Genomic DNA, 13,725 nt, shown 5'->3' with positions numbered 1-13,725 from the left:
TTCATTGCAATCACAAATTCATAGTTGATTATATTTGCTTTATAATTTTTCAAATATTTTCTCCAAAAAACCTATGGGCTCGACGTCCCTGAGCTTAGGTTCTTTATAGTCTTCTTTATTAAATAATACTCATTTCAGCAACCAATACCATAAGGGAATATTTTTTTGAGCAGATTTGAGGTTCTACTTCAAAAACACAATTTCTACTATTCTTCAGTTTGTTTTTAAAGCACAATTTTAAAGCCTAATACATCATCTGGCACTTGAGGAGTAAGGGGAATAATTAACTTAATTAATATCGATCAGGAGCATGACGTGTTTGAAGTTTTGCGTACCCACAATCTCAATTAACGAATGAAACTTTCTGCTTTACAAATTAGTAAAAGGCCATTGCTGTCAAATAACCGAAGATGAGTAGAACCAACAAAAAACATATTTAGTTGTTTCTGAAAGATTAAACATATACTGATTAATTTTAATAATACAAATAAACCGTATTTCATTAAAACATGATGATGAATAAAAAAATCAATGGCGGAAATAACCAATGAAATGAAAAATTCTGCTCCACTAGAAATTGATGTATCATTTAGTCATGTAAGTAATAGTCTGTTCTCGAACACAATTTATGCTATTTTTGAATAAAACAATGTATTTTTGTTCACTTTATTCTTTTAAAATTCATTATACTTGGTCAACAATTTTTTGAATTTATAAATATAAGAAATTATTTCTTAAGAAGGTTCACATTTTGATGACAAGTGTTTTGAGTGAGTCAGAATCAACGTGATTTTCTCGCCAAAACTATGCAAAGTAACTCTGTGGAGTATTGTGGTATTTTCATTTGTGGATATCCTTGTCATTTCTATATGTTTCAAAATTATTTTCCATGTGTTAGTCTGAAATAATTATTATATATTAAGGAAGAGAACAATTCGGGGGAAAATCGAGTTCTTTTGGAAAATAATAAAAAAATTGTTGAATTGTGTAGGTGTGGAAAAAATATGAAGTTTGTTCATCTTATCATGAATATCTGAAAAAACGACAAGGTTCCACAGATCGCACAATCAAAACCTAAAAGTTAATAATAAAACATGTCCGAGAGAACTACTTGTATACAATCAATAATACAAGTTATGATAGTCTGCTTTTTAATAGTGGCGGCGAGAATTGAATTGTTCTGATAAAATATTAATTTTTTTCCATCTATTCATAGGCTATTATAAAAGAAGCTATCAAAACTAAGTTTTCAAATTCAAAAAATAAAATAACAAACGAATCAATTGAACTAGTTTCAGAAATAGCTAAAGTTTTAGTAACAGAAGCCTTAATTAGAGCTATTAAACAGGCAAAAATGGAATTTCGATCAAAAGTTACTATAGAACACATGGAAACAATTCTACCCCAGCTTGTAAGTGATTATTTTAAAAAATATAATTTGGTTAATGTTACATTTTTTGGTTATGTAATTAATGATTCAAATGTTTCAGTTTTGTTCTTTTTACACTATGTACAATTGAATTATAAGTTTACTGATGGTCATTCCTAATCTCTGTCTCTCATGCCACTGTTGACAGTTTGTCTTTGTTTCACAGGCTGCCACCCTCGACCTAGGTCTAATCACACTACAGCTAATATGAACTGAATGGGTATTTGCATTTTTTCGAAAGTTCTTGATATTTAATAATTTCAGAAAGTAAAATATTTAATTTAAAGTGAAATAATTTCTAAATATTTAATTTAAAATCACAAAAATTTCAAATTTTGAACTTCATAAGAAAACTATTCTCATTGGTTTTCAGTTGTGACGTCAGAATAGTATTAGTTCGATTCAAATATATCCAAACCCCAGATCAATCACCATCTTTAGATAACCAACTTGAGTTCTCGTTTCAGCGCTTTCTCTTGGTTCATTAGCAGTAATTCGTGTAAAATGTGAAATAAAAATATATTTTTTTTTATTTTAGATATTGGATTTTCCATAAGGGAGATCTTGGAACTATCTATTTTGATCTATTTCTGGTATGGTGTAAAAATCCAATAGCTTTAGATTAAAACTAGTAATAATTACTAAAATGTTTGTATTATTGAAATAATATATTTATTATCTTTTATAATCTGGCTATGTTTTTTAAATATCCAGATATTATGTATATTTGAATATTTTCAAATCGACTAGTACCAATACTACTCGAAACGGTTATAAAAACTTAACCTTTTTAGTCATGGCATTATTACTTGACTCAAAAATTCATTTAGGTTTTTTTATGTTTATTTAATAACAATATTAACAATTCTATAAGTTATTTTATTAACTTTGAAGTTACAAAAAGAAAAACCTATATTGGATAATCCACTAATCTCACAGAGGTATGATGAAGAGTGAGGAAGGAGCAAATAAAATTGATAACCTCATGATATGATGAAAAGTCTTATGGAATGGATCGTTCTTTGAGGGATGTATTTTGAAAGCGGTGGGTTTGGACTAGGCTCGTGTACTGAGAGTAGTTGCAATATAATTAATTAATTAAGTATAATTACAATTTAAATGTTTCCATATCAAGACAAAATCGAAACTAAATCGAAAACTGCCATCTGCACAGTTAGATAGGGTTTCAAAAGGTATCATATATTTTACAAGAGGCTTAATATTTTGTGCCTAACTTAACAATTTGAATAATGCTAAGTTTTACGATCTGTTTATTCAAAAGTAACTAAATTTTCCGCTAGAATTGCAATTTGCATGCAATAAAATGACATCTAAAGGTCGCTTGACATGATGCAAGACAACGTGCAATGTTTTTATGTTTTATCGACTAACTCTCTAGCTAAAATGTCCATCAGACTCCAAAAGTAAGGCAGAGACAGATATAATTATTGCCAGTGTTTGAGGTTAGGAAATTGCTTACTTTTACTTTTGAAATTTTGATTAGTGGCAACCATGATGCAATAGTAAGGGACTTGCAAGGAATTGCATGCAATTTCTTGCACGTTAAATGCTTAAAATGTTAAAAACTATGGGCTTTTAAGGTCTGAAACAAATTTAAAGAAAATCTGATTTGGAATGACTCTATATCTTAAATAAAAAATAAATGAATGCTAATATTCTACAATGCAGATTTTTTCGATGCCTCATCCCATACTGTTGTCCCATCACATGCGCAGATTAATTTGGGGTTTTGGAAAAGACCAGCCGAGCGCGCGATAACACCACAAACAATTTTTTTAGTATTATCTGATTCTTCGGTAATTACAAAGGATCTGCCAATTAAATCTGATACTTTAATAACATTATTTTCAAAACGAAATGTTGCTCTTTTGTTGTCATCGCTGATTATTTTGTCCAAATATCCATAAGAATGTCCCTCTGGACTATTTGTTGGATTGAAAATGTTACCAACGTTTTCACAACCTGAAACAACGTTTGCAAATCAAGTTCAGAATTTTAAAATTTGCAGAAATTTGGGAATTTTATTCATACCTTATATAACGTTTTTTTCCTACGACCACTTATGAAAACGATAGATTGTACACTCATTTTTACACCTAAGAAAGTAGCCTATTTCACACATGTACTAAAAAATAACAGAACATACATGTTTTGAAATGCTCATTTTTCTTATGTTATGGTCTTGATAGAGGGAATACGCGAATACAGTATGAATCTGGCTGGGTGCCGAAAGGCAAAAGGCCAAATTCAAGAAAACTGAAGAAGTAAACAATACATACTAATGTCTGGAAGATAATTTAAACGTTAAAATTAAGTGTTATTACTATTACTGTAATCATGTAAATACGGTTGAAAATGATAAAAATAATCATTGAATGGAAAAATTGAAATTGAAGAATTAAATTGTCAAATACAAAAAACAACAGCGCACCATCCAAGATCAAGTCAAAAGAAAAATTAGCGACAAAATAAAAAAGGAATTGAAAAATTACCAAAGATCGAACAAAAAAAAAATGTTAGCGACAAAATATCACTTCTACGTTTTATTTTTTTTTCTAACGACACATTGGAAAAGGACGGAATGTTGTCAACCTCATTTTAACGTTTTGAAGGAGCCTTAACTTGAGAGACCATTACAAATCGATTATGGAACCACTTCACTCCAACATCCAAGTTAAAGGGCCATTTAATCTAAAGAAACATTTAGTTAAAGTGTCTGTTAGGGGAAATTATGAAACCCGCTGTTAGTGTTGCACAAGTGCACATAATTAAATGTAGACTCCAAGGATTAAAATAAGTTAATACAACTTATCTAAATCTGAAATTGCCTTGTTAAGTTCAGGTTTTTCCAATAACTGTTGTATGCTGGAAACTCTCTTCATCTTTTTTTCAGACATATTTTCCATATTTTTGATTTTGTGTAAAAAGAAAACAGTTTGGTATTTTATACTTAGTTTAAAAGGAACAATAAAGTTAAATTTCTGAAAGTGGTTAAACTTCATTTGAAAAGGTATGATATTTTCATCCCCCTCAATATATACCCCTTCTCTAATCACTACATCGCTTCATGCGAATCTTCCATTGTATAAAACAGTACAGGACGTCTGTCTCTGTCAGTTCATTCACAACTCCCACAAACTCAAATCTTGTTCCTTTTAGATTTGATTTGAGGTAGAAGCTGCACAGTGTAAGATCAAGCGAATAAGGTGGGCAGTCCAGCATTAGAATATTGTACTTGGCTATAAACCTTTTAATGAACAGTTAGAAATAAGTCGGCGCATTGTCTTGATGAATAAACAATGACTTCTATCACTATCTGGGCCTGTGAGAGAGCATCGCGACTCCAATCCACTATTGTCCAACAAGGTGTTCTCTTGTAAAATTCAATCTGGTATTCAAAGGAAAGCTGAGGTCGAGTAGCTCTAATTTGTGAAGATAATCCAGCAGCATAAAATCGCCTCTTAACTGTCCACACACTTATGTTTCCAGCATGACCGTTGGGCTTCCCAAAGCACTAGAAATGAGAAAGTGTCATTTCTAGCTCTTAAAGTCCTGCTACGTCCTGAACCAGATCTTTGCTTGAGCAAATCAGTCTCTTTGTACCACTTCTTTACACGTTGCAGACTCGAGAGATTTATAAAATGTTTCTCGACATTTCGCACTAACCTCGGCCATCTTCTAAAGCTGCCACAATAACACAATTACTTCTCATTGCAATACTTTGATTATACAATAGACAGAGAAATAACAGAAACAATAAAATACTGATAATGGTTTTTAGAAATTATGGTAAGGGGCTCTTTTTTATCAAATGCTTATCAAAACAACAAAAACTTGCTAATTCAAGCAAACAGGTACAACCAAACAAAAAACCAAAATATGTAAAATAACTTCAAATTACTCTAATTTTATGCTTGGCAGTGTATATGATCTATTTCAAGTTTATTGGAATGCTTTTGTTTCATCAATAGTACTTTGCTATTTGTATCATATATTGAGAATTAGGTATTTTTTTTAAATTAATACTGCACATACAAAAAAGCATAGAAAATAATATATACCTGCAGAAATATCTCCACACTCATAAATATAACTTCTATAGGTACCCATTTTCAAGCCATCAACTGTACCATCAACTATGCATATATCTGAAGTTGGTTGTATAAATCTAACAACCCCTTGAATACTTTCATTCCCAGCTTCCAATATTGAAACCGCAGCTTGTCCACCAGCGTATCCTTTGATAGCTACTTTCTTACCAGTGGATTCAAGAATTTGTAATAATTTCAATGTTGGTAGTGTACTTTGTATAACTACCGTCTGTTGCTCTAAATAGAACTGTATATCTTTGACACCTTGGACATCAGAAAAATGAGATTTTATTGTGTCTATACAGTTTTTACAAGTCATTTGTACAGCAAATTCTATTGTAGTCGAAGCCATATTGATGACATTTATGTTTTAAATTACCTAGTAATGTTAATTTTTCCAGAATAAATTCAGATTATTGACAAAGTTTTCTAATAAAAAAATAACTGAAAATAGAAAGTACGTAAATTGTATCTACTTTGTAGTTTATACGATAGAAGTTAATAAGTATTATAAACTGTTATTAAGTATACTTTGAATCAAGTAAATTATAAACAAGAAAACGTGTATGACGCATTATTCTTCTTGTAATTGCGTATGAGGAACCAATAATATATAAGCTCTACAGCTTCAGTATAATGAATTTTTGGAAAGTTCTTTTATTCGGAAACGTTATTTGAAATTCAAAATAGTGGTACTTTTGGGACCACTATCTTACATATATAAGACGTTTGGAAATAATAATTTCTCATTTGTTTTAAAATCCAGCCCTCTATGATTAATATTTCGAACCCGTGGTAAAACAGAAATAGTACAACACTGTAATTGTTTTGTTGATAAAGGAGGGAAATGGAATGAAAGAAAAAATTTTTGACAGAATGAAATGTTAGAGACATAGGTTTTGCTGAAGAACATTTTCTTAAATTTATTAATATAATTAACAAGTTTCGTTACTAAAATTAGCGATGGAACACGATGACATTGTTCTTGAAGAGGGAGAGGTAATTATGTAGTCAGTTTTCCTAACTATTTTAATAAATTAATAATTCTAGTTGTGCGATTCTGATGATGAATATACACCTCTTGAACGTCCTACAAACTATTCAAAAACTCAGCCTTTACCAAGGCTTCCCTCGAATCCAGTATCAGAAAGTGATGAGGAGGAACGTCAATCTGATAGCGATAGCGACTCCGATCCCAACACAAAAAAGGTTAAAAAACCCAAAATTCGATTAAAACCACAACCTCAACAGAGATCTCAAATACATAAAAAATTCGATATATGGAGCAATCGACTGCAAGAAGATACTTTAGCTGCCACTCTAGATAACTGTGATGTTGTACAGAAAGACAGATCAAGAGATGTTGAATCCTATGATTTTACAATAGCTCACAAGTATTATGAAAACAAATTTAAAGTAATTGAAAGAACAAATAATAAAAGAAGGCATGACGATCGAAACACTAATTTTAGGTATGTATTGAATAATATTTCCAAGTTTGAGTAAAACTAGACAGAGAACTACATTTATACTCAAATTAAACAAGCTAAAAGTAATAATTATTAATAATGCAGTGATTATTACTTATTATTTTACTTAATAAATGTTATCAACTCAGTGCTAATGAAAATGTTTTCTTTTGAAGGAAGTACACAACCATCTTTTTTTCTGCTAGAACTCTTCATGCCCTTTCTATTATCAGAGTATTGGGGTTTTAGTTTTCATTCTTTTATCCAGTTTTTCCAATCCTTGGCTACTCCCTTCATTTGCTGTATTGTTTTCCCCTTGTCTTCCTCTTTCCTGTGCTACTTGTTGTAGCCAAGTTTTCTTGGGTTAAGACCAGAAGATTATTTTTCAAAAACTTTTAGATAAAATATGGCTGAAACCATTAACATCCAATCCAATTTTTTGCATCATGATCGATTTTCAACTCTGTTGCTAGTTTCCTAGCACACAATATTAAATTATTTTTTGTTTTTAGAAACTTCTTTGCCATAAATTTAATCCATACAATAATTTTTTTTTGGTTCTGGAGGAAACATTGGGGAAGGTCCCATGTTTTCCAACTGAGGATATTTTCCATGAAATTTTCCCCAAATTCTTCGTACATTGAACTATTTTGTAGCAATCGCTACAAGTACACAATTTTTTGAAACAAACAGAGACATTTGCATGTTCTTATTTTTATCCAAATTCAATTTTGTCCACTTTGTACTACATTTTCTTCATTATACCTATAATTGACATAACATGTTAACCACTGAAACGATCCAAAAATATGTGTACCCAAAGTCGTCACAACCCTAAATTTAAAAAAAAACAAAGTAACTTTGATTACAAGCCTTTTAGTTGAATTGTTATTTGAATGTTAAAGAGTCTGTATTTAAGAATACTTACCGTAGAAAAATCTTATTAGAATTCACAGAAATATCACGGCTTATCTGACATCAAACCCAAAAATATCTTTCTTTACTCCGCTAAATGGTGGAATGTCAGTTATTTAACACGGTAAATACATAAAGGGAATCCTATTTCTAATTTAATTATTAACAAATAGATGGGGATTATGATATTTTTTTTAATTTTTGGGATCAAACTACAATAGCTCTGGTGCTTTTACCTTATGTCATAAATTTGTTTTGGTATTTGGCTATTTGTTATTGCAATTTCAAAAATTGGCACAACAAATTTCCAATTTTACATGCTGTTTAGGGCTGCATTTGAAACTGCACCAACTAGACACGTACTTTCTTTACACTTTTTGAAACCGGATTATATTCATGTATTTTTATTCTTTCCATATATAGATTCATATTTTTCTAGTGTACATTCAATCTATTCATTTATAACTGTCGACTAAAAGAAGTGAAACGCCTATGGATTACTAATGCTTCATTACTTCATTACTCTCTCATTAATAAAAATACACTATAACTATTCACTATTTTTGAAAAAGTAGTGGACCGACTTTGACAATAAAGTATTATGTAAATCCCCCTCTATTTGAAATTATGTTCATCCTCATTGAAGGTTTGATTTAATTGCATATTCTTGACTTTTCTATAGGTACTGATATATAGTAGGTGGTATGTTATCATATTTCCATTTATTAGGTACTAAATATACACTTTTCTTTGAATTTTTTCAAGGATATTAATTATCAAATTAGGCTATTTCAGAACGCGTGTCCCTAACCTAACCTAATCTAGCCTAATTATTATTTTTACTAATTGTATTTTGCATATTTTTAGACAAATACGTCGATCTACAAGTAGTGATAGAGACATAAAAGGTGTAGCCAAAATTATTTCAGATTTAAAAATAGACATAAATGGTAAACCAGAAGATCTAGCCAGAGACATTGCCAATAAATTATTTGAAGAAAAAGAGGAATTAATTTGTATGCATTCTAAAATTATTATCAAATGTAGAATTAGATTGTAGACCTTATATTTAATTATTTACTGAGATTTAAGCTATAGAACAAATAGTATTTTATCTAATATTAAATTTTTCAGTGAAAGCGATAAATATATTGGGCAAACAAAAAGCTATAGATATATTCAATAAAGTAAAAGATATTGAAGCTGATGGTGGTATGTTGATTATGGTAAGAAATTGGATGGAACTCCCACCCATTTTTATGTTTCTAGTTATAGACTTCTAAATTTTTGAAATAATAACTTGTATAGTATGTGGATTCAAAAAATAAATTTACCAATAAAAAACATCCTGTTGATGTTTTTGATGTTGAAACAAAAAGTTTAGGAAAAATTTGAATTTTTTAATTAGAGCGTTTGTTTTTTTGATCATATTCTGTAAAATTAAACTCTTCACAGATAACCGTATTTAATTATCACTACTTATTGAAAATATGTTTTGGTACAAACAGGCTGGGTTTAGAGCAGGATGATCCTGTGTAGACCGTATTTTTAAACTCAACCTGTTCATTGTAAAAAAATGGCAACAGGCTCTTAATTTAAATCTGATTCAAGCTAAGATAACTCCTCGAAAATAAAATAAATAAACAATAAAATAAAATAAACAATCAGTTTTTCTCTAGCTCCAGAATAACAAATGGCAGTCTATTGCCAATTATATTCAAAATTTAGATGAAACATTGAGATCGTGTTACGAATGGGTATCTGACTAAGTGATCACAAGATGAACGATTTGGATTCTTCCACGAATATCAGAATATAAAAATATGGGGGTGGAAGGTCAATATGCAAAAAACTAAGTATGTATGTGGATCAGAAATAGAAGATTTACAACTTGAAGACTGAAGACAAATACTGGTCAATGAAGAATACATGTATTTAGGAACAAAAATCACAAGCAGTGGCAGAATGGAACTAGAAATAGAAGAACGAATAATAAAAGGAAAAAAATTGCAGCATTTAACTTGGTACTATGGTCCAGTCAAATATTTAACACAATTTTTAAGAGCGTTGTCTAATATGTGGGCGTGAAACGTGACAGCTACCGTCAAGAATAACTATTATCACTAGAAATAAATTTTTGGCGCTGAACAGCAGAAATCTACAGAAAGCTCTAACATATTCCACATATCACAATACGAGAAATGATTAATGTTAACAAAACCATATCATAGCAGATAATGAGTGAGTATGGAATACCAAAACAAATAATGAACTGGAACCCACTGGAACGTCGTAAACAAGGAAGACCGAAATGATCTGGATAAAAAGAGTAAGCAAGGCAATGTCGACGAGAGATCTCAGACCAGGGGACTTGGAGGACCGAGAGCAATTAAGATTGGTTGAAAACACTATAGAATTGGAACGAAGTTTTTACTAGCTAGAGTAAGAGCGTTTCCGTAGGGGCATTGTGTCAAAATTAAACACCAATGTGTACTAACTGTAATATATTGTTATACTTTCATACACATTTTTATATTGTACTTGACTATAATTTCAGTACCAGGTTATGAATATTCGAGACCTTCGGAAATATATTAGGGTTAGTACACATTGGTATTCAATTTTGCCAAAATCTCACTACGAAAACAGTCTTGTATCATTTACATACAAAAAAACAATTTTAGATTCAGTTCAAGCGTTTCCATATAAGAGGATGATCTTAGAAGGACCTGGCCCGATCTAGAGATGTTGTTGGGGCAGGTACAACTGGGACCATCCTCGTATTTAAACATGAAGATTTACCTAATCTCATATTTCTTTTTTTCACAATATGTTTATAGAATAAAACACGGCGAAGAACCCCCGGAGGTGTTTATTTATTTTTGGTAAGACATGATTACCATATTACTCCGGATCAAAGAAATGAAATATTTGGGGAAGAACGACAGAACTATAAAAATTTGATTAAGAAAAAACAAAAAGAAAAACGTTTGAAACTACGCCAGGAAATTGGTGAGTAAAAATTGATTATCGGATGTTGTGATATCTCATCATAATTTATATATAATACTTTTAACACGCTTTTATTGGCTTCCCCTGTATATATCATTGTTAAACTATCAGTAGTAATTGTAATATCGAACTTTATTTCTACAGAAAGCAAGATTGGATTATACAGTGAACACAAAAAATAATGTTATAAGACTAACTTGATACACGCAATTACAGTATTGACACCTTAAAATAGATTAATTCCAACGTAATTTTGGTTGTAAAACGACAATTTTCTCCCATAAAACTATAACATAAACTAAAAATTTTGCATGATTGTCAAAGACAGATGATAATACAATAATTTCATAAATGAGTACCATTATACTTGTCAGAATCACTAGGATGGCAAGTAACAGAATTTTTAGACTCGATTTTTACTCACAAAATGGTTTCGTGCAGCATTTATCGAGCCATAATTTTGTTTAAAATTAAAAAAAATATCTCTGAATTTAAAGTTATTAAAGTTAGCATCTTATGAAATCCACGCTGCATCGGTTTCTGAACTCCGTCCGACACCATTTCTCCTACCAAGTGCAGTGCCAGCTTCTAAAAGACCTTCAAAAGAGATATCCTCTGTCATAGATAGACGGGTTATCGTCGGTGAAATCGAACTGCTTATCTAAATAATGGTAAATGTTGTTATTGAACATTTGGAAATCGGAAACTGTATTTTGAAAAACGTCTGCTTGATTCTTGGCCATCCTTAGGTGGAAACCAAAAAATTATTTCCTAGCAATAATTTGTTCTTTGAAAGATTTCGTAGTTGCAAAGAGTTCAGTTTTCTGAAAAACTCTGGTTTTTCTACGGTGCAACATATATTTGCAAGAATATAAAAATATATAGCGGTTTCTAGTCATCAAATGTTCCTGGATGATATTGGACAAAATCTTCTAAGACCAGCAGTTGTTTCAACGCATTTGGACAATCGTCTCCCAAAGAGAAAAAATACGAAATAAAAGAAGTATAAAATTCATCGTGAATAAGTACAAACCAAATATTTATAATTTTTGAAAAATTAAACAAAAAGGTTTGCCAACTTTTTTATTTAGATAAAAATTATTTTGTCGCTTGTAATTGTTATGTGAAACAAAAGGCACAAAATTGTTTTTATTCAAATAGGGATCACCAAGTTCGAAAAACCTGGAAGACATTTTCTTGAATCTTTCGAAAAATGCTTTATTTACAATTAAGGTTTTAGTTTCTTTGATTTGGGCCAGCCAATTTTATAGAGGTCCTGAATCACTAAATTTTCCCCACAAAACGATTACATGAATTAAAAATTTGCACATTTGCCAATGACAGATAATATTACAATAATTTCATAAATTCATTACTTGATTCCTAAAAACAAACTGGCAGAGTATTATATAATAGTGAGGCATTGGTTGAAATATTGAATTGTGAAATAATTCGTAAGACGTGTCATGTATGATACAATAAATCAATTATATATCAAAACACATACTTTTATAATTAATAGAATTAAAAAATAAAATATAGTTGAATCAAAAACTAAAAAATAACGCAGTTGCATTTCGCATGAAAACTGACACGGAATTATAACAATATTGAGCATCCCTCGCTTTTACTGCACTGATATATATTTTCTCGTCAGTTAGTTTGATTAACTATGAAAGCGCATTTTCCATTTACTTTGATACAAATAAAATTATTTTTGTTTATGAATCACTTTATTTCAGCTAAATCAAGAGAAAAAATGTTTCCCGATCTCTTAACAAGAGCAGAAATGTTGGCATCCCAGAATCCAACAAGAAAAGAAAAGGAAACTGACGATCAAGATTTCGTGAATCCGCCTCCTACTCCAGAGACTGATGGATACGAAAACAGTAGAGATGGTATGGAGGGATCTACCCCACCCGTAATTAATTCCAATGATTCACTCGATACCTCAAGGGCTGAATTGAACACTTATGATGACGACTTTCTTGATCTTGGCTGTGCAGACGATATGGACTTGTTTTAAATCAATTAATCAGAAATCATTTATATGTAATTGCATGTGAGGTGTATATGTTGATTTTAAGTTGAACTGTAATTTTTTTGAATTATCGGGTGAATGCTGTATTTGTAGACAACTTATTTAAAACCTCACTGACTTGTTCTGATAACAACAAAAATGTTTCCGTTATGAATGAATACAGAGCATTTAAATTCTAGCTTTGTTTTTATTTTTCCTATATCAGCGCCATTACTACACCCCACGCGAAATTGTCGTCTTTCAGTTTTTCTTCCGTTTTTTTGATATGACTGGTCTAGTATGATTAAAGAGATTGATTGATCTTTAAAGTGCCTTCTCTAAGGATATCGCTGTTGATATGTTCTGGATACAAGTAAATAGTTTGTAATATCTATTGGTTCTTACATGGGAAAGTTTTTTCACGCTCAAATCCATAGTTTCCAACACAAGTCACTTATACAGTAACTGTAATACTTCCATTCAACCTGAAGTATTGTTGATATGAAATTCGGATCAATGGGATAGCGGTTTAGTTAATTAGAGGCAGCAGAAAACGGATCTACTAAAAGTATCATCCACAAAAATAGAGATACAACCTCTTGTGTGTAAATTGATTCACCTCCTGATGGTAACTATTAGGATCTATTAAACATCTGGTTGGATGACACAAAGCGTTAACTACCTAACTTAAGGATCATTGTATTCTTTAAGATTTATGGTACACGATCCCAATATATATATATATATATATATATATATATATATATA

General features: G+C 30.7%; 3 protein-coding genes across 3 annotated transcripts; 2 read left to right on the top strand and 1 right to left on the bottom strand.

Moving 5' to 3' along the window:
• Positions 1 to 318: 318 nt before the first annotated feature.
• LOC130901568 (centromere protein X-like) lies at positions 319 to 2,135 on the top strand. The gene is made up of 3 exons (XM_057813041.1): positions 319 to 597; positions 1,217 to 1,411; positions 1,968 to 2,135. The coding sequence occupies exons 1-3, from the start codon at positions 532 to 534 to the stop codon at positions 1,983 to 1,985; spliced, it is 279 nt and encodes a 92-aa protein (XP_057669024.1). The 5' UTR covers positions 319 to 531; the 3' UTR covers positions 1,986 to 2,135.
• LOC130901567 (copper chaperone for superoxide dismutase-like) lies at positions 655 to 6,138 on the bottom strand. The gene is made up of 2 exons (XM_057813040.1): positions 5,512 to 6,138; positions 655 to 3,412 (listed from the first exon to the last, which is right to left on the bottom strand). Exons 1-2 carry the CDS (start codon positions 5,891 to 5,893, stop codon positions 3,108 to 3,110), a joined length of 687 nt encoding a protein of 228 aa, XP_057669023.1. The 5' UTR covers positions 5,894 to 6,138; the 3' UTR covers positions 655 to 3,107.
• A 204-nt stretch (positions 6,139 to 6,342) lies between these two features.
• LOC130901566 (phosphorylated adapter RNA export protein) lies at positions 6,343 to 13,156 on the top strand. The gene is made up of 6 exons (XM_057813039.1): positions 6,343 to 6,540; positions 6,592 to 7,013; positions 8,793 to 8,941; positions 9,060 to 9,151; positions 10,766 to 10,937; positions 12,680 to 13,156. The coding sequence occupies exons 1-6, from the start codon at positions 6,505 to 6,507 to the stop codon at positions 12,961 to 12,963; spliced, it is 1,155 nt and encodes a 384-aa protein (XP_057669022.1). The 5' UTR covers positions 6,343 to 6,504; the 3' UTR covers positions 12,964 to 13,156.
• The last annotated feature ends 569 nt before the right edge of the window (positions 13,157 to 13,725 follow it).

This window comes from Diorhabda carinulata, chromosome X (assembly GCF_026250575.1).
Source record: "Diorhabda carinulata isolate Delta chromosome X, icDioCari1.1, whole genome shotgun sequence".
NCBI classification, from domain to species: Eukaryota; Metazoa; Arthropoda; class Insecta; order Coleoptera; family Chrysomelidae; genus Diorhabda; species Diorhabda carinulata.
The sequence above is the reverse complement of the archived record's forward strand: the minus strand, read 5'-3'. Positions and strand labels throughout refer to the sequence as shown.